Consider the following 22951-nt stretch of genomic DNA (forward strand, 5'->3'; position numbering starts at 1 on the left):
TCAGTGAGCGACGGGAGCGTGGATGATGAGCCTTTGCAGCATGGTTTTAATTACACAACACATGACTGCAGCAGACTCATTGTAACAAATGTGCCCTGTGTGTTTGTGTGTTCATGGGTGTAAAGTAACAGCTAGGTACTCACAGAACGGAATGATAATAAGCCCATAATGTATTACATGATGAAGACCATGTACCGTGGCTAAATAATAATGAAGGTCATTCATTCAATCATGAGTTTTTATTGTTTTGAATGTCACACTGCATTGAGATATTTGGCCGCTAAGCGGCGCTAAAGTGCGTCACACCAGTCACGTGACCGCAGCGTGCTGTTTCTGTTTCGCAGACACTAAACGCTGCATGAGAGCGTTACAACGTGCCGGGGAAGCTGTGCACGGTCACTTAATGTAAGGCCAGCGTGATGGAGAGACGCCGGGCGCTGCCGTCGTGGATGTCAACGGAGGAGGAGAAGAAGAAGGAAAAGATGAAGGAGCCACTGAAGAGATGCAGAAAACGGAAAGTTGCGAAGTGAGTGACGGGGAACCAACAGAGGACGCATCGTTTAATCCTCTGAATAAACCAGCTTCACTTACACACGTGTACTGGCGTGTTTCAGGACCGTCTTCTACTGTATGAACGAGAGAGAATTGGTCGAAGCCGCCGTTTCGTGTCTTACCAGCAGCGCCCGCCAGGATGTAGCTGTTTCCACCGACCACCAGGTGGCGCTGCTCTCTTATGTTTATATGATTGCCAACGAATCGCATTGAAAAACCTGCTCTACGGGTTAATGAGCTTCTTTTTTATCATGGGGAAAATGATATGAATAACAATAACAACATTAAATTTTCATGTTTTTCATGTGTATTTACAATAATAAATCAGACTGTACTTCATGTGTCACATCATTCAACCATGTCCTCTATAGGAGCAGGTTGGAAACAAGGCAGGAGACACAGGAGCCATGAGGGAGAAACCTGCCTCTTTAAAAACCAACTTAAAGCACGCAGCAGACGTTTCAGATGAGGATTCCTCGTGCTGCGGAGATGACCTGGAGACGACATACATTTCAGAGACAGATATGAACATTACGGAGGTAGAGACTCTGCCATACACGGAGAGGAGCCCACTGCATCAGAAGAACCCTGCACCAGAAGTAGTTACACAGGGTCCCAGCGATGTGATGGGTGTCGAGGTGGAGGCTGAGCAGACAAGGGAGGCCCCACAGATGAAAGCAGAGGCACAAGAGGAGGATGAAGCTTTGAGACTTGTGCGGGAAATTTTTTTCACATGATAATAAGCTATATTAGTATTTCTTTTAAATGTAATTTAAGTTAGTTTATCTGTTTTCGGCAGAAACAAAATGCCAGTTTAATGTAATGTGGAGTGGCACCACCTGGGCTGCTGTGTCCGGGAACAAACAAGATACTATTTCTTTACTATTCCCAGGAAGATTATAGAGCATATTCTTAACGGATGTATGTGTGTGTGTGTGTGTGTGTGTGTGTGTGTGTGTGTGTTTACTGTTTTATCCAGTAAAGATTGCAGCCAACATAGCTGCAGCTCAAACCTGTTCACATTTCTGTTTTTAAGTGAGATTGAGTAGAATATTAGAGAATATTAGTTTTGATCACCATTATTATTTCTCAAACCAAAGATTCTGTCACAGTTTAGTGAAAATGTAACATTTTAGTTAATTTGTGACTAAAAGGCTTGGATCCATCCATATCCACTCCTTTCCTTCCTAATAAAGACACAACTTGCGTGTGAGCTTGTGCTCAGTTACCTCGGAGCCGCAGGGTTCACGCCTAATGCAAGATAAATGGCATTTTAATTCTGCGCTGTTTGCTTACGTTTGTGAAACGAGGACGTCGCCGTGCTTCAGGAAGTGCAGTGGTCCTGTGTTGGTGCCGCGCGCACAACAGGCGCGCGCGCCGCACGCACGCACGGACGGCGCGCAGCGGCGTTTTTGCAGAACTGTGTGCGCCCTGTGGCTGCTGCTGCTGCGCTGTCACAGACGTGCGGACTTCAGCGACCGAAAGTGCGATCGTCTGCAAATTCGTCCGCTTTTACTGCGAGGCCGGAATCCAGAAGGTTGGTTCCACACCAGGTGTAATTCATTATGTCTTTTTAACCACTCGGCGACGTTACTTCTTCGTTACAGTCTCCTAAAACGCGCAGTTACATTCCGTGCACTTTGGTTTAGTTTGTTGGGAGGGAGGCGGGGTGTCGTTGGTACCGAAGCTTTCCTCATACCAGAAAATAACAACGCGCACTTTTAGTCCTAATATTTGTCGTGTCATTTCGTTAAAGTGGCTCTGATTAGATTTGGTTACAGATAATAGAGCTGATAAACGGCCGGATCACTGCGTGCTTGTAGAATGCGTGGGGCATAAAGTCGACAGGCGACTATAAACAGCACTTTTCTCTTAAGTTGGACCGTTACTGTTAAAGGGAAGCGATTTCATCGGACTCGTCTGGTTTTTATGTTTGGCTGCAGAGACGCACTCAAAGTCCAACTGTGCGGCACATGCTGGAGCCCGTCCACTAAAACAAACGCCTTGGAATGTACTGGTTCACCAATTCAAGTCAGCGGCGATATGACTGAATGGTGATGGGTTGTTTTTCATTGAGCACGAGAGGAAACCAGTAGCTTAAATTTACCATATCAATATAAACAGGAGATGTATGTGGTGATGTGAAAATGATTGTTTCAGTCCATTTCATTCTTGTTTCGCGCATCTGTACAGATTCAACATGGGAAACAAGATCAGCAGAAGACGAGACACTCTGAAAAGCGCAGAGTCCGCTGCCACTGAGGATCCGGCAGACGCTCAGCAAGCGGAGGAGCCCGAGGCCCCACGCACCCAGGAGGCCGCTGAGGAAGAGGATCTAGACGTGGTTGTGGGGGAGCCGGTGACAGAGGTGGCGTGTTTACCGTCTGGAGAGTGCACGTCTGACATGAAACCGCCCAAAACCACCGCCGCAACGCCCGACGCAGACGACGACGTCGAAACAGAAACCCCGGCTCCGAAGTCAGGACCTGTTGAGGAACCACAGCCTGTTGCAGCGGCCCAGCTTGCTCCAGAACCCGAGCTCACCCCAAACCCGCAGGTAGAAGCTGACGTCGCCCCCGGGCCCATCTCGGAGCCGGGACCAGGCCCGGCTGAGGATCTGGAGCAGACAGACATGCTTACCCAAGAGGCTGCGCCTCAGCCGGTGATTTCCTCATCCGCATTAGTCGACCTGGGTGTTGCTGTGACTCTTCAACCCGTTATCGCTCCCATCCACAGCCCAGTCCATGCAGACAAGCCCTTAGACGTGACATTGGCCGAGGAATGCCAGGGCGACGCTCAGGCTGCCGAGAGCTCCACGCCCGAGCCAGAAAAGCCTGGAGAAATGTCAGAGTGTCTGGAAGAGGCTGGGGAGAATTTGCTTGTGGGTGATGTCAATGAGGACAGTGTTAGCGCACTCCTAAAGAACTTGGAGCTGCACGGGAATGACCTGGTCACTGATCTCATTCCCAGTGATGTCAAGATGCCTGACGAAACTCCCAGCGCAGACGTGTGCAGCTCCGCGGAGCTCATGTGAAACCACTGAAGACAAAGTCAGGGCAGGCGTGAACAGATTTTTACAATGAAAGCCAAAGCTTTTCCATGACATCTAATAGAATCACAGATAGAACATTTCTTCCTCGAGTCGCCGAATGGAGGCACGCAACCTTTTCCTCACCCCACACCTTCTGAGTCAGCGGAGAGGGAGCTGATGTCCTATTGCTTTTCACACTAAACTATAAAACTATATATTGATAAATTTAGCTGGTAGTGTTTGTATAATGCTAGCGGGGATGTGGCTGAATTATGAATGTGCTGTTGGACAACAGAGATCTTTCTCTATGCAAATTCACCAGGCAGGCATTTGAATATATCGTGCAACGTTAAAGAGGGGGGGAGTAAAAACACCTCTCTGTTGAGCACCACCTTGATGCTTTTGAAATTGTGAATTCAGTAAATGGAGCACAGTAATACAGACAGTCCATACATGCGACTATAGCAGTATGTTGTATCGTTCAACTGTTGTCTAACGCTCATGTTTGGACTTTGCTGCATTCAAGAGTGATGAGTTCTTTTTGTATTTTTAAGGGATTTTCTTTCCTTTAAGTAGGAGCTTGCTTGTAATAATAAACCACATTATTCCATGCTATACTGTTGTTCCTGCTTTTTTCTTTGTTATTTTCTCTACAAGCTTGGAAAAATGGAAAAACAAGCAAATCAAGATAAACAATGATAAACAAATCATTGGTTACATAACTACAAAGCTACAAATGAACAGGAGCAGTTAAACCTAAAGCAAATGGAGGTTTCTCCTTTACAGATTGCGCTTAACAACAGCGCACAACAACCAGTACATGTATGGGCACATATCGTAACCCAGCACATATTGTAGTAAAGACGATGTGCCTTCTCACAGTAGTGTGGGAGAAGGGAAGAGGAGGGGAGACGAGGCCACATTCTTTCCAGAGGAAGGAGGTTTTAAGGGGGCCTGGGTCAAAAGTCTTCAGTGACTGCTTCTCAGTCCCTGAGAAATCTGTGTCTCACATGTCTCTCCCACCACGCTTTCGCCTTCACTGTATTGTTATCCTAATATATTTATTATGTGAATTGCTATGAGGCACCATGTCCGCAATATGTCACCAACATGTGCAGTAAAGAGCTGCATCATTCAAACGAAACAAAAAGCACACTGCATCTGCATCAGAGGACTCTCAAGTGTTCTCCATAACCCTTTAATCCATAGCTGAATTAATGTCAACTCCCACTAAACATTCTATCTTGTCCAGTCACATCTAACTTTAAAGGCCTCTGCCCCAGGGCACGGCTAATGGGCTAAGCCCCTTGGTTTTAGCGTCACCACGCCGGCGAGTCCCTCTGGAGAGGGAGAGGCACTTTGTGGACGGTGACCTCAGAGAAGCTCGCCTTTGACAAAGTGTGCATAGTTAGTTAGCACCATGAGCTGCATCTTGATGCACCTCGAGGAAAGATAAGCTGCACGATATGCAGTATTTGTGATTCCTGTCATACCAGAAGCTTTCAGCTCAATAAACATGCTGGACAGAGTCCCCGCTCTCCCTGTTGATTTCCTGTCTCTCCGTGGCCTCTGATGGCCAGAGCACAACAGCAAAGCAAACACAGTTTGGTATTTGCTCTCATGACACAACATGTGAAGGAAGCTACTCAAGTACAAAACTAAATGAATGACATTTATTTGCTAGAAGTTAAATATCACAAGAACAGTTGTGATGCAAATACAAGTACTGTAATTGCAAAACAATTTAGGACCAAGCCTTTTTTATTGCCAAAACTCATGAAGACGTTGTGCAAGTGTGGTAGACATACATCACAGTTAGAGGTGTGTTGTAGTGATTCACTTGGAGGTGGTGCAACAGCTAAACAATACTTCGATAAACTGACTTACTCCAGATTCAGAAAAGCCTTGTCACTGTTTTGAATCTGAAGTCTGTAACAAGTTAACCAAAAAACATCACTTCTGACCTAATTCAGCTGAAGAAGCAGCTTAAGGTATGAACACAATAAATCATGACTGCAGACACATTTTCAATGAAAAAAGAAAAATGAATGTGTATTCCTCAAAGCAGAGTTTAGCTCCATGTTTGAATACACATCAAAGAGACTAGAGACTAAAATGAGTAGAAAATGAGTGAGTATTTACCTCAACTATTTTACTTACTAAGTAAGTAAACCAATAAGAGAAATAAGGCAAGCTACTTTAATGACTAGCTTGAAAAACAATTACATCATCTATTCCTACTATTTCCTCCTTGCCATTAGTCGCCTGTATTTCTTGGCCAAGTCAACATTGGTACGTTCCGATTGGAAAGGGTATGACCACAAGATGGAGTTCCAGGAGAAGCCAAATGTCTCCACGCCTCTTAGTAGGTAACACACTCCTCATGACTGAAGTCCTTCCTCATCCGTCTCTAAGAATAACAAAGAGAAAGGCAGAAGAGACTGATTTGATTGATAAACTGGTGAGCAGTGTTTAGGACACATGTTGTGGTTTCACCACATATTCATATTTACTGACAAAGAATTGTACTGTATAGTATACAATTTTATGTATGTGTATGTGTGAACACATGCATGCACGCACGCATGCACACCTACAGTCTATAGAACTGAAGCTATATTCTGAAGTCTGTTCAAGATGTTCAAGGTTTGACGGTTTTAAGGTTATGCTGCTGTTTCAACTTCCTAAATAAATGTTTGTCAAACTAATTATTCTTACAGTAGAACAATGACCTGTGATGCTTTCCATTTCAACATGAAGTCCTCTATTATTCTCTCATCTTCTTTCTGTATTTAAAAAAAAAGAAAGAATTTTTTTCTTGACTTTGACGTTTTTCAAACATTCATAAATACACACAATTAATCAAAATTACAGTACCTTAATTCACCAAGAGACTTTTTTACTTCTTACCATGATATTGCATCAAGCTCTGTGGCCAAGACAGCACTCAAACAACCAACAATACATGAGAAGGAAATGATGAAAGACAAAAGATGAAAAATAATGGAAAAAAGAAAGGAATGGAAAAAACTGTGTCTGGATGGAGAGAGAATTAAAATGTGGCTTGTGAAAAAAAACTAAGTACGATTTGGAAAATGCGTTTGGTTTAGTGTAAAAGAAACACTAAATCTCTAACTGACAAAAGGACCACACTCCACAACAGTGGCTCTGCATCCTTACAACAATACAGCATTTAAACCACGAGATTAAGACAGGCAGGCAAACACATAAATACTATTAACTAATACACAAATGGTTTCCCCTTACTACTATTACTGTATATATTTGTTTGCATATTTGTTAAACTTGCACGATTTTGATCAAAAAATTTACATTAAATCTGACAAGTAAATAATAATAATATATAATAAATAAATTCATCATTAACAGCACTGTAAACTGTAACAGGAAAGGAACATGTTAAGATCCTGTACATTTGACTACAACATCACAAGCACAAGGTGTAACGATCAGGACACACTTCTTTGTGTCTCTGTCTCTCATGCACACATGGTGTGTGTGTGTGTGTGTGTGTGTGTGTGTGTGTGTGTGTGTGTGTGTGTGTGTGTGTGTGTGTGTGTGTGTGTGTGTTGTACAGAGTTTAGACTGTGAAAAGGCTTAATACAGCTGTGCAGCTCTCAACCAGCTTTTGCCTGCACTGTGAGAACACTGGCTTCAGTTCAACATTCCTTCTGCTTTTTGGTTTGTGTGCTGCCAAGAATACACAGCAAAGGACAGCTCCCACCACAGGCCCACAATCATAACATTCACACACACTTAATCTACTGTAAATACCCATATCTGATGCTACCTCCAGGAAGATGCCGTCTTTTCAGAGGAGTCAACCGTGGACCTGAAAGGAGAGACGGCGAATGTTTAATAAATACAGTATGACAAATGTAAAGGAAAAGAGAACATGACATGTTGTTGTTATGTATAATGTCAAACAGATACTTGTCTTGTTAGATGGGTTCAATGTCTTCTTTTTAGCTCTGCACAGTGGAGTCAAAGTGATACCTACAGATAAATGACATGACACACCTGTGGAATAATGTCTTGCTCTCTATTCCCACAACACTTAAACTGATTTATGGATTACATGTTTATTGTAATTGTCCCTTATTGTCAGCAAAATAAAAAGTCACCTGCTGCATTAATCCTACCTTTGTACCTCTTCCAGTGCAGTTTTAGCATGCAGCTCTTGTCTCTTGCTTCTGCTTTATGTATGGGCGTCAGACAGACTTCTTTTACCAAACAGTACAGCCGTTTCATTGCAGTAGTTAAAGAGAGGGATGTGTTTATTTATGATGTTAATAAAGTGAAAGTAACATGAAAATAAATGTGATTCCTCTATAAACCAGTTAAGAACAAAAACTTGCACACGAGGCATGTGTCAATATCTTTCATATTGCACGAGGCCTTGTGAGTGTGAGTGAACTGAACTGTGGCTTATTGGATTTGAAAGAGGAACTTAAAAATTTCTTGACTTCATAAATTTAGTAGATGAAGCCTCTTTACCTTTCCGGTCTTTATAGCTGCTTTGTGTCTCTGCTGGAGAAGCTTTGTCAGAGGTTGTATCAGTCAGCTTCAAAGTGTTGTTGTGATTCACACTACTAAAAACAAGGCTGCAATGATGAGTCCTGAACCGCTCTGTAGCCTTGTAAAGAATCTTGTGCATCTCACAACTGTGACGACAGGAGCTTTGAATGGATGCAAAAGTGCGGCTGGTCACTTTCTCGAAAGGCAACACACAACCTGGATGGGGGTTAGACGAAAATTTAGTTAGGTACCATAAAAATACATCAATGAATTGAACAGCTTTGTTTCTGTTATACAGTAGGTGGTTGCACTGCATGACGTGAAAAGCCATTTGATAAAACAACATGGAGGGTATTCACAAGAACTGAGGAGCATCTTGACTTTCTCCTACCTAGACACCGGTTAGTAGACATTTGCTCTGCCTCACTCATCTCGAGACCCTGTAATTCTAAATATAAACACGTTTTACTGGACAAAATAAACAAAATGGAAGAAATGAAATAACATATTATATATATATTTTAAAGGCTGTGAATCTTGCCTGCTTTATCAGAATAGCTTTCTTTTGGTACACTGTGCCTCACAGGTTCGTAGGGTTTAAACAGCTGACTAAATAAAAAAATTAAAATGTAGTTGTTGAAGAAAACATTGTGTTAGAGTTAGGACTGTCTGATGAATAATAACGCTGACCCGTTTAGCGTGAGTGGCTCTCTGTCTCCCTCTAGTGACCCTGAATGGGACGATACGAGGACTCCAGTGCCTCTGCACGTTGAACACCTCGCATGTCTTGCATTGGTTTCAACCTCAACATTTAAATTGGAACTCATGCTCTTCATTTCACCAGACTTTTCCTTCTTAAACTTCCATCTTGTTTGAAATGCAGTGTTTTGGTCGCTGCCTGTTTTCACGTGGTTAAAAATGCTGGTTTGTCTACATGAGGGAACAGCTTTATGTGGATACAAATGTAGGCCTATGGTTTGAGGCAGGGATGCTTGGCCTTGTGAGTCAGCTGTTGGTGGGTCTGTTTCTTCTTGTCCATCCTTAGTCTCCTAACAAGCATAAGCGCACATCATGAGTCACAACTATATTAAACATGCTAACTACACTGTCAAATAAGTAAAAACGTGTTTAACTTTCATCTGTTGCTTTTCTAGTAGGTCTATTTTACGTAGCAACTCTCTGGCTGAGCTCCTGAAGCTTTCCATGTTTGATACAGGCTCATTTTCACACTCCACGTGCATAGCTAGTAGACCAGGGACTCCCAGGGACATAGCTTAACATGACAAGAAAAATAGGTCATTAGGTAGAGCTATTTTCAACAATAACAAATTATTCATTCTCAAAATCTAATAGAAAGAATGTACTAAATTAATCAGAGTGTAACATTCCATCAGAGCTGAAATGTCGGCTTTTCAATATGTTTATGACAGTCTAATATGTGCTTAGATAAACTACTGTTAATGTGTTTTTAATTGCAGGGCTTTAATTGCACATACTGTACAATAACAACCCTCCTAGTGTCTACACAATGCACAATGATGATTAAAAACAAAAAGGAACTGGGGGCATACTTGAAAGCCTAGTTGTGAAATCCCTATCTTTAATGATAAAACCACAATGTTTTGACGTACTGGCTTGCTTGCAGGTCTGCAATATGAATGTTGCAGCCTTCCTGACCTCATCACTTGGGTCCTCTGTGAGGAAAGTTATTATAAGGGGTAAACCACCACACTGCACCAACTGAGACTGGTGCTCGTCTACAGAAAGAAAGAAATATACACAATAGTAGGACAGCATCAATGATAGCTCCCCACGCAGGGAAGCCTGGAGCATTAGACAAAGGTCTGAAATGTTTAAAACAAGAGCTGGAATGCATTCACACTTTAACATCGCTATACACTACTGCGTACAGAGAACACAACACACTACAGTCTTACCAGTAGCCACGGTGCAGTGGCTCAAAGTAAGTAAAATGGAGAGCCTGTCATCAGGGTCAAAGTTTGGACTAGACAGCAAGGAGATGAGATGGGCCACTAGTCCATACTGAGCCAGACCTGAAGCCAGAGCAGCTAAAAAGAATTGATTGCCAATGGTAAGAGGAAACAACTTGGGTATTTACTGGAACTCTGGAACTGCATAAAAAGTGTTTGTATATGGCAGGAATACATACGGTTATCAATAATACAAGCAGACAGGGTCTTGGATAAAGTGACAGAAAGCTGACAAGACAGTAAGCTTTTATGTGCTGCAGAAACCTGACGGACCAGTACCAAGCTGAGAGCTTCCATACTCCCTGAGGCTGAAAAACTTTCCTGAACACAGGCTGTAAAAACAAAGTGCCGACTAACATGAACCAATTCATTATTTAAAATTGTTTACATCAATTTAGTTGTTTTTTTACTGAGCATAAAAACAATGACATACCAAATGACACTGCCTCCAACACTTACTGTTATTTGCAACTGTCATTGCTATGAAAGAGCATATTGGCTGAAATATCTCTTTGCATGGCATAGTAATCTGCTGAAGCCAATTTTTTATTATCGGAAACGCTGCAACACAAATTTGTTGGCACTCCACTGGAAGACAAAAGGAAGACAACTGAGCAAAGCTTGTTTTTGTTGTCACTCCTGATAGTCCAGAATACAATATCCCAAAATAGTTAAAATGGAAAAATGATTAATATTTGCCACACGCAACAGACAAGACAGATACAATACACAGCTGCTGTTACCGTTCTGAGGATTGTTGACACATGCACAGAGAGCACTGGATGCAGATGTCCATAGTTGGTGGGTTTGAGTGGCATTATCTATTCTCAAAGCAGAGTCTCTAGAGATGGGGAAGGTAGTCCTGTTGAAATATACCATATTAAACCTCAATGTACAGCATGGCTTTATTTATGTTCAAGATAAAAAACAAATAAAACAAAGTGAAGCAATAACAAGTAAAGTAAAAGTAAACAATAATGACACAAAGAGCATATTGGGATGTATGTAATTAAAGTTAAAACACAAAACACAGACAAATTGGGGTTTATAGACCCAAGTCAAAAAGGAACATGGCAAAACTACAGGTCATATAAGATCAAAAAGTACAAAAACATACCTGAACAGATTCAGTAAAATATCCAGGCAGCCAGTCATTTGGGCTAAAGTTTGTCCTGATTCTGTAACAAAACAGGCACAGAGCTACAAAGATCTATAAGATAAAAAGCAAACAAGATCATCATACTTTTAAAAATTATTATACCAAGAATAATTTTTCCCTACTGCATTTTGTTACCCACTCACTGTACATGGCATTAACACTGAACTGAACTGAACTTACTGTTGTTGGCTACCAGCACAGACAGTAAATACACAGACACTGTCTTCTGCGTCAGCGGGATGTCCTCCCTCATCAAGCAACCAGCGAGGTCTGCAAATGTCTCTTTTCTGCACAGAGAATTCTTGCAATACACTACAGCAAAAACAGGCGATTAGTTTGGAATGTGTACAACTCCAATTTACAGTTGAAAAGGTCACATAGCACCAATACAGACTAGCAATGTTTTCAAAATATGATGAAACAAACCTAATCTATCATTTTATTAAGGATCATTTCCAAGGCCCCTCCTGTTGAAGAGGATTTGATTCCATGCTAGCGCTTGACTAATCTTCAGCATCTATCACCTAAATACTCACCATTAGCTTCTGCCAGCGTTCCAAGAGTAAAGAGCGCAGTCTCTGTAACATCTGCATGCACAATACTGGACTTAGAGAGATTATATATAAATGGCACTCCTCCCATTTCTCTCAAAAGTTCCACATTATCCTCTGTAATAAGTCGGTACAACAGAAAAACATAATTCAGTGTTTTGTTTGTAGAATAAAAACGTGTTAATCAGTTGAATGCTGTGTCTAAACAATACATTTCACACAGTCACTAGTAGGTGGCTGAACATGCAGTAGGTGCGCACCTCTCTTTTCACAGATAGAGTGAATAGTCACCAGAGCTTGTTTCTGTAAATCGGGACTTTTCATCTGAAACTTCAGACATTCAAGCAGCAGACTGAGATCTGTCCTTACAGCTGAAAGCGAAAAATGAGCACCTCAACAGTTGGCAGAAATGTCACCAGCCGGGGTTAGTCTTAGCAGCAAGGACACTTACTATTACGGTTGTGTTTATCCATGTCACTTTGACTATGGCCACCGTAAAAATCTAACTTAGAACAGCAACTTAATGTTACAGAAATCTTCCCATTGCAGTCTTCCCACAGTCCAGCCCAAACAAAATAGGGCTAACATTAGCACATTATATAGCACTATAATAAGCGTTGCTACGTTGAGGTACAACCGTTAGCCCGGTGAGCTAGCTAATAGACTGGTTAAAGTGCTGCGTAATTCTCCACTATACACACAGAAGAGATAAAAAGAGATAAAATAACACCAGTTAATCGATTGTAAAATCGTATTTCACCTAATGTCTCAGTATAATATAGAAATAAATATACTATACTGTTAATTTTCGCTCTTTGTCGAAAATATTGTTTTCTTTGCCAGGCACAAAGATCGTCTATTTATTTTTTCCCGCTTTTCTCAAATGCGGAAGAAAAGGCATGCACCGAAACTACAAGAATGCGCGAGATGGTTACGTGAGGTTACGTCAGACGCTGAGGTACGTCTATTACGTATGGAGTTGGTTGAGAGATTCGTTTGTAAGTTTGTACGCACTTTGTTAATCGAGTGTTTATTCAGCGTAGTTATTATGCGCTGCAGTCTTTACCTTTTTGCGTAAGTATAGGTTCTGGTGTGATGTCGTTAACGCTTAACATAGCTACGTTAAAAGTTAGCGGACCTAGCCGTCTGGCAAGCTAATGAACTTAGGTTTACGCTATAAGTTTATGCGTTAGCTTGCTGCTGCTTTATAGCTAGATAGCAAGACTGGTGAAACACCGCAAGTGATGAATACTGCTTGTTTGTGGGTAGCATGTTTTATCTGTGGTAATGTAAAAAAATCAAACACACCGTTTAGTTATTGTAACTTTGTTGTCAACGTCCTGTTGACATTGCTGTTGTCACGTGTCTTCTGTGCCTATGATTCCGTCATCATAGCCTTATTACTGTTTTTGTTATTCTAGACATTTAGGTGATTGCGCTCCACACACCCTACGATCGGTGTTGCTTTAGAGATGTCTGCACGTGTGTACTCCAGCATCTTTCAAAGAGCTTCCAGTTACGCACTGACACTTCCTGCTGCCTCATACCAGGTGTGGATCTGGACAGATCTAATCCACAATATTCTAACTAAAGCTTTATGGTACATCCTATGCTAAAATTCTGCACTCTTATTTTAATTATTTTTTTTTTTTACTCAGTGCTCCCACCTCGTAGCATTCTCTTGTCATCCTCTACTTGCCCACCGTTGTCGCCTGTCATCCTGTAGCGCCTTCAGATCACACCATTTACGCAACAGAGATGAGGAGCTGGGAAATTGGTCTCAGATTGGGAGAAACCTTTCAACTCACCAGGATCTAAACTTTCAACTCAGCTCAGTCCAGATCAACAGTATTCTGCGGTCTAATGAGCAGGTGATGCATAACGTCTTTCAACTTTATCAGCGCATCATGAGACATTAAGTAAAAACAAAACAAATAACAGTAAAAGTAATAATAACAACTAATATTAGAATGGAAAGTGCTGTTTATGTTCTTCTTAATAATCATGTGTCATTTTGTATGCTTATCTTGGTTACAGTCTGTGAGTGTGCCTGAGTTTGATGGCAGGGGACTCAGTGCTGTTAGAAGGTTTGAGAGCAATCACTTGGCTGCTAACGCACCGAATGAGGATCGTCGCAGTGCAGCCACTTGTTTACAGGTGTGCATCTTCACCCCTCTATTTTCAAAGAACACTTGCATGTATTTCTCCTTGTTGTTAGGTTTAATTCAGATATCTCTGCCTCTTCTAGTCAAAGGGAATGCTTTTTGGAGTCTTTGATGGCCATGGGGGTTGGGCCTGTGCCCAGGCAGTCGGTGAGCGTCTGCTTTACTACATAGCAGTTGCAATGATGAGGAAGCACAGCATAGAAGAGCTTGAAAAGTGCATGGAGCATGGCAGACCCGTGCTTCCCATTTTACAGTGGTACAAACACCATTCGGACTTCACCTTTAATCGTGAGTCTGCTTCACTCTACACTGACCACCTGCGAGTTTTCTGGCAGGACTTACTGGAGTGTGAGGAGCATGATGAAGGCATGAGGTAACTTTGTAGGCAAGTATACATTTATATAATTAAAAATACATATGTATGGTTTTTCTTTACTTATATTCCATTGTCTCCCATTTCATTCAGTCCTCATGATGCTTTGGCTTGTGCTTTTAAACGGCTTGATGCAGACATCTCCTTGGAGGCTCAAGTCCCTCTTTCCTCTGATTTGATGAAAAGCACAGCCATCCAAGTAATTTCAATATTTGCAAGTACAGTGTATTTAAGGGTGCACACATTTACCGGAGATGTACCATCATTCTTCCAGGTTGCATTTGCTGGTTGCACTGCCTGTGTGGCTCACATTGGCACAGAAGGGATCCATGTGGCAAATGCGGGTGATTGCCGAGCGGTATTGGGCGTGCAGCAGGAGGACGGCTCATGGAGTGCATTACCTCTGTCCCAGGACCATAACTCAGAGAACCAGGCTGAGGTTGAGCGAATCAAAGCCCAGCACCCACCCTCTGAAAGAGGCACCATCATCACAGATGACAGACTGCTCGGGGTGAGAGGTCTTGATAGTTATGAATTTACAGTCCAGCCACTTTTAGAAAATACACCAACGCTTCTATGCTTTCATTGTCTTGTCAGGTTCTGATGCCCCTGCGTGCTTTTGGAGATGTAAGATTCAAATGGAGCCGTGAACTACAGCAGAGCATTTTAGGCAACTTGGATTCTAGAGTCGACCTCGACTTTCTCAGTCTGTACCAGTACACGCCACCGAACTACCTCACCCCACCCTACCTGGATGCCAACCCTGAGATAACATATCACAAGCTAAGGCCTCAGGACCGTTTTCTGATTCTTGGCACAGACGGGCTGTGGGATGAACTAGGTAGTGAAGAAGCTGTACGACTCGTTGGAGAGCACCTTAGTGGGATTCATCTACAGGTTTGTGTTTGGGCTCACATCTACTGCTTTTCTTCAGATTCACGGCACATAACTTCTATAAACTAATCATTTTAAAAATGGTTTCTGACCAGGCTCCACTTTCTCTGTCTGAACGGCGGCTGAAATTGGGTCAGATCCATGAACTCCTGTTGAAACGGCGGGCCCGTGCCTCCCCTGCCCTAGACTCCAACGCTGCCACACACCTCATCAGACATGGTCTTGGCACAGGGGAGTATGGAGAACTCTGCCAGGAGAGACTGGCCTCTATGCTCGCTCTCCCAGAGGACCTGGCTCGGATGTACAGAGACGATATCACAGCTACTGTTGTGTATCTGAACTCTGACCTGGCCAGGGCTCCTCACAGCTAAAACCTTTAAACATTCACATCTGTTTAAGCCAGCTTTTTAAAATTCCAATGATTTTAGACAGAAAAAGTAAGTTCTCTTTGGTGAATGCATTTTGTGAAAGCATAATTGTTGTATAAACATAGTCACACTGATTTTGAGGGTATTTGAATTTTTTTTAGAAGGATTTTAGTCCTTCAGTCTATGATGTAGCTGTTATAAATATTTGAGCTGGATTTCAGCAGTTGCTTGGAGGAAATCTAGTTAAAAGAAAAGAATAAGAGACATCACTAGTTTGCACTTTTGTTTTTGTTATTCTTGTTCTTTTTAGACAATCTGTGACTGTTTCATCTGTATCCCATCCGTATCCCATTTCTAAACTGTAAAGAGCACCTTTAATTTGCTTTTATTTTTTTGTCATTGACTTTATTGTCTGACATCTTTTGTAATGGACGTTTGTTTAAGAAGTGTTTGTGTTTTAATGAATGATTCTAGGGAAGTAATCAGAAGTAATAAAATAAACACACATTGCAAAATCATCATCTACTTGTATGAGTGTTTCCATACGGTTGTTGATATTTTGATACTTGGTTGTCATTGCCAATTTCTTATCTTTTATAGGTTTTAATTAGTTTTAGTTGACTGTATATTTTTGTGTGATTTAGTTTCACACTAAGAAATACAGTAACAGCTTTGATTTGCAAACATGGTTTGTGTTAATACACAAACAAGTGTTGTTCCTTCTAGATGTAAGAGTTAAGATTCAGTATTGGATGAATATTAATATCTAAATGTAATCTCAACTTGCTTTAAAAACATAAAAAAAAGATTATTTCCTTAAACCTTAGCCAATAAGCTCTTTAGTCTCAACCAATGATCTTTCTGAATCACTTCCTAGTGGGACTTTAACCATTCTCTGTCATCCAACTAGAGTGAACTCTGACCCCCTGGATACGTTGTACTGCGCCAAGGAACAACAGCAACAGTGAGGAAGTAGAATTATTGTTAAATGCCACACTTGTTTTAACACTTGTTAAAACTCCTAATATGCAGGGCTGTGGATAATTTGAGGATTAGTTGAAGTGAAAGCTTTAAAACGTATCAGGAAGGTAAGTGGTCACATATCAAGTGTAAAATTGATTTTGTGGACCATTACTTGGTCCATATCCATTTTATTCTCCTACAAGCTACATTATTTCTTCCACAGATGACAGAGAACATGTTCCAGGAGGGGCTGTACCATGTGTTCTTTCAAGAGACTCCTTCATCAGCTCGCTTGACTCAGGTTACTGATCAGGGCGGGTTAAGCAATGTTAGGATACATCGTTGGTTTGGGACGGTTGTCAACACCAGACTTTCAGTCACTGGGGTGAGACGGTCGATTCCTAAGGTCCACAGCACAGCTAATCGTATATGAATAGGTTATAATCTGTCTGAATGCCTAATTTGCGTGTTTCCCCTCAGATGCTTCAGATCGTCAGTGCCTTAGCTTGTATATTAACCACATTCATCCACGCCTGTGTGAGTTATAACTGCTCTGTCTCCATGACAACACCAGTGTGGTCAAGCCTATTCGTGAGTCCACTGCTTCCATTGATATACATCCAACTTTGCAGATGCTTTAATCAGATATAGAATAAATAGACATTTGTGTTTCAGTTTTTGGCCGCCGGCTGTCTGGTGGTGGAGGTTCAGAGGAAAGCTAATAAATTAAAGGTCATGGCTCAGTGAATAATATATTTATGCATTTCAGCTTATGGTATGGAAAACTCAATTACTTTTGTATTTGCAACAAATAGATCATCACCCTGATGGGCCTGAACCTTTTTAGTCTATTGTTTGGAATTTCTGCTGTCCTGGCCAATAGCCTCAAAAATACACAGCCCGTGGCAATCAACACAAACCAGCAGGTACTGCTGTTCTAGCAGAAATACTTCTTACCACACACTTTGTTTATAACATGGAAATCCTGTGAAGATTTTCTTATTTGGGTTTTGTTTAAGATAGATGTCAAAACCATTTCAAATGTGAATGTTAAAAACATGTGAGCATTCCTCCCGCTCTGTTTTTCCTGCCTTCTTTCCCACAGCGTGTTGGATCATATATTGCGAAGGGGGGCTCAATAGCATTTACTGTACTGTGTATTCTGGCATCAGTATACATACTTTTCCTGTCGTGGAGGGGCCTGCGTCGCTACAGCGCTCCACACATTCAGGCCTACAGCCGCATCTCACAGGTAAATGTAATGGAATCTGCAGAATAGCTCAGGCATATGATCATGGTTTATACCTCATTGACTTGGATACCTGTGCAATTTCCACTGGTCAGAAAGAAACTACCAGTAGAAAATCAGTAAATTCTACAGTAGAAAATATATAATATATAGAACAAAATATTCATTCTGCTGAACAGTATAAAACCGTGGTCTGACAGTTTGTTTTTTTTTGGGAGCAGGATCCAGATGAAGCCACTGGACCTCTACTCGAAGAAGTGGAACATTCAATGTCATAAAATCTCTTTGTTTGTGTTTTTATATAAGTAAACGTAGTAAAAACTACGAAGGTAATATATATATATATATATATATATATATATATATATATATATATATATATATACACACTGTATGTGTTATTTTATTTATGTAGCGGGTTGGACATTATTAAAATGATTGAATCAGGAGGCAACATCCTAATTTTCTTAGATGCTACTTTATGGTGAACACTAGAGGGCAGCAATGTTCGAGGTTTTGAGTCTGACACAGATTAACATCCTCAGGCTGGTGAAGCAGAGGATTAAATTGCCAATGAATGACTAATAAATACTGCGATTCGCGTTTAGTGAGTGCGCATAAATATTCCTGTTCAAAAAAGTTAAAATAATTCTAGTCTTTCTTAGTAATGTTAGTGATTGATGCAAATGTAAACGTGTTTGAACTGCCCATTAAAGGATGTGTGTCTTTATCTTTATCTACAGCTCAGTTGTTCCCTCTAATTGATGTCCACAGCACACAGCAGGGCTGAGGCCTTGTGAAGGGTGTGCGGAGGTTTTTTAATTTAACGTTGGAGCGTTTTGTTAAGGATAAAACAAGGTTATATACCTCTCTCATAGCATAGCAACACACACTCACACAAATCAGAGAGCAGCTAGTTTCTCACGGCATGTCTGGCTAACAGCTTCCAGCTGTTGCCTGGTTGGGAGAGCTGCTATGGGAACACACAGAGTACAAAGAATAACATGGGATTCATTAGGAAACGGACACAGAAAGAGAGGAAACATAGGAGCTATGTTTTATGTGGTCAGTGCTATGTGTGTGAGTGTGTGTGTGTGTGTGTGTGTGTGTGTGTGTGTGTGTGTGTGTGTGTGTGTGTGTGTGTGTGTGTGTGTGTCTGTCTGTCTGTCTGTTTTCTACCAGTACACACTTTGGTATGAGTTTATTGGTCACACATGTCACACACACCTTGACGCATTCTTTTTGTTTCATTGAGTCTTATCTTTGAGGGCATCTTCCTCCTCTCTCGTTCCCTGTGGGAGCAACATTGTGAAAGGGAAGTGACTGAGGCCTGGATGTGATGACAAGCGAGTGAGTGTGTGCAGCGGAAGTGGTGATTGCACGCGGGGATTCCCTTTGATAAATATCGCTGTTACGCTGAACCCTGGGCTGAATGGTCTGCAGGGATTTGATACGAGACACCTGGAAGTGAGTCATCAAATAACTTCATGGTTTAAAAGAGGAAAAGAAGACACGTAATCTTGAGAACATTCATCATCAATAATTTATTTTTCTTACTCTCAAGAACCCCCATGATGTCTCATCTTGAAAATTCGTCATCAATTTCCAACAACACAGTTTTGAAAAATGTAAAGTTACTATACAAATTTTTAATAGAAAAAAAGAATAAATTAACTGTGGAATTCATGTTTTTTAATCAATTCCACATTTTTCTACAACACCTTTAATGTATTGTTACAGTTGAACAGAAGTGATAAAATCAAGTTACATGCTCTATTGTCTGGTAGGGGAAGTGTTCTACTATCAAACTGTCCATTAAAATAAGCTTCATTTTGCACATCTGGTATTGAATCTATTGATAACAATGAAGAGATGTCTAGATCCTACGTGACAAAGCAGTAACTGGTCATTTTGTAGCACCTGGAAGGGTTATTACAATGTCAGAACAAAAAAAAAAACAAAACAAAACAAAACAATACTGCTTCATATAAAATGGAACATTTTCAAAACAATAATTGTGAAAAAACCTTACAGCCCCTCCGTACTTACAGGAAAAGACTGATAAAGAATTAGTTTGTTTCTCTCGGAGTATCACAAAAACCTCAAACGTTTCTATGGAGCACAGACTTGAAGCTTCAGAGGGAGGGGACACCACACTTCATCACATCAGGCTTAGAGGTCAGATCACCACAAGTTCAAAACTTCATGGGGGCAGCGCAACACTATGGAGCAAAACATGCTAATGTTGGTGGGTAGAAATCTGATGCTGGATGTCTTCAAGGTCTATATTTGTCACTGGATCTGTAGAACATGCATGAAGTTGTGCATTTGAGTAATCAATTCCTAGTGGATGGTAGTGAGGAAGTGCTGGTTGGGAGAATGGAGTGTTAACAACAAGAGTGCTTAATGAAACGCACCACTAACAGGGACAGATATGCACCATTCCTCCCATTCCTTGAAGCAGGAGTCATCAATGCTTTGTGCTACAGTTGTAAGCACTGTTCTCTAGATAAAGATTTGTGGTGTTTCACGTGCAGTAAAACAAGCGAAGCGCTACTTCTGTCTCGCAGACACAGGTGTGCTTTTCTAACCGTGTTCTAGGAATCTGATTATTAGGCGAAGGCGAAACAAATGAGAGAGAAGAGATTTGATTTGATTTGTTTGTCTAATTTCTGATCATGGCTGTTTGTCTCGAAATTCATCATATGGAAATGTCCATATGATGGGAAGAAACACTAATTCAACACCTTGTCCTTGGTTTTAGATTTTCTAATTGATTTTTTTGAAATTTAAAACAACACATTAAAATACTGATGGTGGAACTAAAACAAATCTAAATAATGTTGTTAATATTGTGCTTTGAAACCAAAATGTTGGGTAATTTCACAACTTTGCGACTAATTGTGTGTCCTCTGGCTACTCTGTCCGGCTTGGTGAATAAGTGATTAGACTGTGGGGGTGTGGGCTGCTTCAGTGCTCATTCACAGCACATATGGAAAGCACTAACTAATGCTTGGCACTAACACCTCGCTCATGTGTGCCAGTGAAGTGCTGGGACTGTCAGCCACTCTTCAGTCAGGATGCTGCTATCATGACGCTATGGGCTGAAAGATAAAAAGCAGAGAAACACTGAGTGGATATATCAGTAAGACCAAAGGATCAGAAGAGCCTCGCTATCCAACTATGAGTAAAGCTAGCAAATGTCAGCTGGTCATCTTTTCTCTGTCGTGTTGCGACTGCCACATCGACAAATGGCCCAAACCAAATCCCAACTCAAGCGCCGCCCACAATGCACCAGAGGGCCCAGCAAAAGGTCATGGGCAGAGGGAATCCTATGACGACCAACAGCATAAAAAGGGTGACGTCACTGTAATGAATACACACCGATGGCAAATCCACTAACCACTGCACCTCACCGCCTACGATGCCCTGATTCACTGTCTCTTCAAGCATAAACACGGCGTAACGCCAGCTTCAACGCGCTCTGGAGACTCAAGCCAGTTCCTTTACTTGTTCTACGCTTGTTATTGCTATAGTCCCCATCAATACCCCATAGGGCCCCAGACACAATCTGGATATTGTCACCGTGACTTCACCTCACCACCAGCTCAGGGACCCTGGAACAGCATGGCCAGCTGATATGGTAGCAGTCTTTGGTTGTGGGTTAAATTGAGGAGAACTCCAGATTTTTTTTCAAGGTCTGTGCCTTCTCATTTTTTAAATACATAGGGACAAATGAGGAAAAATATAACAATACTGAAAGGAATATTAAAATCTGTCACAGTTCATCTGGGCCTTTAAATGTGTTTTTAAACCGGTGGCTCAAATCCAGCAAATATCCTCTGACTGGGCCGGCACTAAAGTATAGGGAACCAAAAAAATGACTGTACGCAACTGATGCTGATGTTGGTTTTGTTGAGTTGGGGTTGTCTCAGTGATTTTCTTCTCTGTGCTCTTTCCTCCCACCGCTCCATGCCCTGTTGCTTGCGAGGGTGTATAAAGAAGGGTGCTGTGGTGCTGTATGGCAACAGTTCAACAGCTGACGTGGCACTTCCCAGTCTGTCCTGTGAAACCAGCCTTTATCAGAGCCTAGCGAGCGTGTCCCTGTCTGGTCGAGCTGTGATAGAGGGGGTGTAATAAACCAGGTGGTGTGATGGATGGAGGGCAGGACTTTGGGAGGGGGGGGGGGTCTTGTGTCCAGTCCACCACACCAGTCAGGGCAGGGTTTTCGTAGGGCTTTAAGGTTGAGGTTGTTGGTTGTCAATGGGTAGTAGTGAGTAACAGTGGACAGGCAGTAGGAGAGGGCGATGGGAGATCGCTGGGCCCCTATAGGAAGGTCTCAGACCAGGGTTCCAGGTTTGGCCTTGTCGTGTCCATACCACTGCACATCTGCCAGCTCCGAACACAGCGGGCTGCTGAGAAAACAGCTCTCACTGAACGACCTGCGGAGAGAAGCATCGTTGCCGACGTCAGAACAGCTCTCACCTCAAAACGGAAAAGGCACACGAAACACCAATACACCCGAAGGACTGTTCTCAGTCGCGGCACACGTGGCACATGGTTTTGTGTCTCTATTAGTAAATGCTTTAGGGAATGATCTGCAGTGTTGGTGTGAGAACACAGAGCAGAGCACATGCAGAGATCAGATACAGATGTGACCAGAGAAGGAGCACATGACACACATACCTCCACCATTAAACACCAGGAAATGACTGTCAGCCCCCCCCCCAGCTGATGGTATTAATGACTCATGTTGCATGTTGCACAAATTTTCATTTATTTTCTTGAGAAATCTGCTTATGCTGCTGCTGCATCATCCCAACAGTAGACTCTAGGTTTAAACTATGGGGAGGCCAAGACCACAGACAGTACCTCTATGCATCAGAGCTTGGCTGACAGACGTCCTCAGTAGGAGAGCTGTCTGCTGTGCCTCTAAACCAGGAGAGAGGACACACACACAAGGAAAGGAGGGTTAGTACAGACAGAAAGGGACAGGAAAGAAATGACAATATTAGGTAACAGAAAATTGTTCCATAGGACAAAGGCAACCAGAAGTCAGAGCGAGGTGCCATGAAAAACGGGAAACAGTGGAGTAAGAAACACCAGTCAAACGGCA

General features: G+C 41.9%; 5 protein-coding genes and 1 long non-coding RNA gene across 38 annotated transcripts in view; 3 read left to right on the top strand and 3 right to left on the bottom strand.

The window, feature by feature from the left end:
* Positions 1 to 224: 224 nt before the first annotated feature.
* Positions 225 to 731, bottom strand: LOC129604237 (uncharacterized). The gene is made up of 2 exons (XR_008694955.1): positions 592 to 731; positions 225 to 494 (listed from the first exon to the last, which is right to left on the bottom strand). It is a non-coding gene; the product is annotated as an uncharacterized LOC129604237 (long non-coding RNA).
* LOC114857440 (protein TsetseEP-like) lies at positions 386 to 4198 on the top strand. Of its 2 annotated transcripts, XR_003786228.3 has the most exons (4): positions 386 to 526; positions 615 to 717; positions 924 to 2089; positions 2746 to 4198. XR_003786228.3 is itself a non-coding variant. In XM_029153921.3 (2 exons), the coding sequence occupies exon 2, from the start codon at positions 2753 to 2755 to the stop codon at positions 3584 to 3586; it is 834 nt and encodes a 277-aa protein (XP_029009754.1). In that variant the 5' UTR covers positions 2163 to 2606; positions 2746 to 2752; the 3' UTR covers positions 3587 to 4198. The 2 variants fall into 2 exon arrangements, 1 of the variants encoding a protein (XP_029009754.1); XM_029153921.3 differs by lacking the exons at positions 386 to 526; positions 615 to 717; positions 924 to 2089 and adding an exon at positions 2163 to 2606.
* A 1039-nt stretch (positions 4199 to 5237) lies between these two features.
* On the bottom strand, positions 5238 to 12737 carry terb1 (telomere repeat binding bouquet formation protein 1). Of its 20 annotated transcripts, XM_055509718.1 has the most exons (21): positions 12623 to 12737; positions 12275 to 12514; positions 12084 to 12194; positions 11809 to 11940; positions 11453 to 11584; positions 11231 to 11291; positions 10857 to 10975; positions 10573 to 10701; positions 10293 to 10445; positions 10060 to 10191; positions 9754 to 9879; positions 9256 to 9395; positions 8813 to 9171; positions 8664 to 8731; positions 8514 to 8570; positions 8102 to 8338; positions 7747 to 7827; positions 7538 to 7600; positions 7379 to 7436; positions 6302 to 6369; positions 5238 to 5993 (listed from the first exon to the last, which is right to left on the bottom strand). In XM_055509718.1, exons 2-20 carry the CDS (start codon positions 12294 to 12296, stop codon positions 6351 to 6353), a joined length of 2199 nt encoding a protein of 732 aa, XP_055365693.1. In that variant the 5' UTR covers positions 12297 to 12514; positions 12623 to 12737; the 3' UTR covers positions 5238 to 5993; positions 6302 to 6350. The 20 variants fall into 20 exon arrangements, 16 of the variants coding, with proteins under 16 accessions (XP_055365693.1, XP_040927161.1, XP_055365697.1 ...); XR_008694951.1 differs by having other exon boundaries at positions 7395 to 7436; positions 12275 to 12706; XM_041071227.1 differs by having other exon boundaries at positions 9083 to 9171; positions 12275 to 12706.
* si:dkey-30c15.13 (uncharacterized protein LOC558731 homolog) lies at positions 12113 to 18189 on the top strand. Its single transcript, XM_029153922.3, has 8 exons — positions 12113 to 12247; positions 16534 to 16711; positions 16810 to 16971; positions 17067 to 17177; positions 17262 to 17318; positions 17402 to 17512; positions 17692 to 17838; positions 18057 to 18189. The coding sequence occupies exons 3-8, from the start codon at positions 16810 to 16812 to the stop codon at positions 18111 to 18113; spliced, it is 645 nt and encodes a 214-aa protein (XP_029009755.1). The 5' UTR covers positions 12113 to 12247; positions 16534 to 16711; the 3' UTR covers positions 18114 to 18189.
* pdp2 (putative pyruvate dehydrogenase phosphatase isoenzyme 2) lies at positions 12772 to 16144 on the top strand. The gene is made up of 9 exons (XM_055509732.1): positions 12772 to 12821; positions 13245 to 13373; positions 13482 to 13694; positions 13861 to 13980; positions 14072 to 14361; positions 14455 to 14560; positions 14636 to 14872; positions 14959 to 15258; positions 15351 to 16144. Exons 2-9 carry the CDS (start codon positions 13296 to 13298, stop codon positions 15624 to 15626), a joined length of 1620 nt encoding a protein of 539 aa, XP_055365707.1. The 5' UTR covers positions 12772 to 12821; positions 13245 to 13295; the 3' UTR covers positions 15627 to 16144.
* A 1171-nt stretch (positions 18190 to 19360) lies between the features above and the next one.
* Positions 19361 to 22951, bottom strand: part of frmd4a (FERM domain containing 4A) — a 76449-nt gene continuing 72858 nt past the window's right edge. For 11 of the 13 annotated variants that reach the window (XM_029153821.3, XM_029153823.3, XM_029153820.3 and 8 more), the window contains one exon: positions 19361 to 22277. In XM_029153821.3, the coding sequence (XP_029009654.1) occupies positions 22175 to 22277 (103 nt within the window). In that variant the 3' untranslated portion in view covers positions 19361 to 22174. Of the gene's footprint in view, positions 22278 to 22707; positions 22768 to 22951 lie in introns of all 13 variants that reach the window. The other 2 variants (XM_029153825.3, XM_029153817.3) reach the window with 1 other exon arrangement.

This window comes from Betta splendens, chromosome 6 (genome assembly GCF_900634795.4).
Source record: "Betta splendens chromosome 6, fBetSpl5.4, whole genome shotgun sequence".
Classification (NCBI taxonomy): domain Eukaryota; kingdom Metazoa; phylum Chordata; class Actinopteri; order Anabantiformes; family Osphronemidae; genus Betta; species Betta splendens.

Excerpts from the sequence above, each read along its gene's own strand:
- LOC114857440 (XM_029153921.3), top strand. The coding sequence starts at position 2,753 with ATGGGAAACAAGATCAGCAGAAGACGAGACACTCTGAAAAGCGCAGAG.
- terb1 (XM_055509718.1), bottom strand. The coding sequence starts at position 12,296 with ATGGATAAACACAACCGTAATA. Across the intron at positions 11,292-11,452 it reads TGTGCTGGTAGCCAACAACA|AATCAGGACAAACTTTAGCC; the intron begins GTAAGTTCAGTT and ends GTTTTGTTACAG. Across the intron at positions 9,880-10,059 it reads CCACTGCACCGTGGCTACTG|ACGAGCACCAGTCTCAGTTG; the intron begins GTAAGACTGTAG and ends TTCTTTCTGTAG.
- pdp2 (XM_055509732.1), top strand. The coding sequence starts at position 13,296 with ATGTCTGCACGTGTGTACTCCAGCATCTTTCAAAGAGCTTCCAGTTAC. Across the intron at positions 13,695-13,860 it reads TTCTGCGGTCTAATGAGCAG|TCTGTGAGTGTGCCTGAGTT; the intron begins GTGATGCATAAC and ends TCTTGGTTACAG. Across the intron at positions 14,362-14,454 it reads GAGCATGATGAAGGCATGAG|TCCTCATGATGCTTTGGCTT; the intron begins GTAACTTTGTAG and ends CATTTCATTCAG.
- si:dkey-30c15.13 (XM_029153922.3), top strand. The coding sequence starts at position 16,810 with ATGACAGAGAACATGTTCCAGGAGGGGCTGTACCATGTGTTCTTTCAA. Across the intron at positions 16,972-17,066 it reads CCAGACTTTCAGTCACTGGG|ATGCTTCAGATCGTCAGTGC; the intron begins GTGAGACGGTCG and ends GTTTCCCCTCAG. Across the intron at positions 17,513-17,691 it reads CAATCAACACAAACCAGCAG|CGTGTTGGATCATATATTGC; the intron begins GTACTGCTGTTC and ends TCTTTCCCACAG.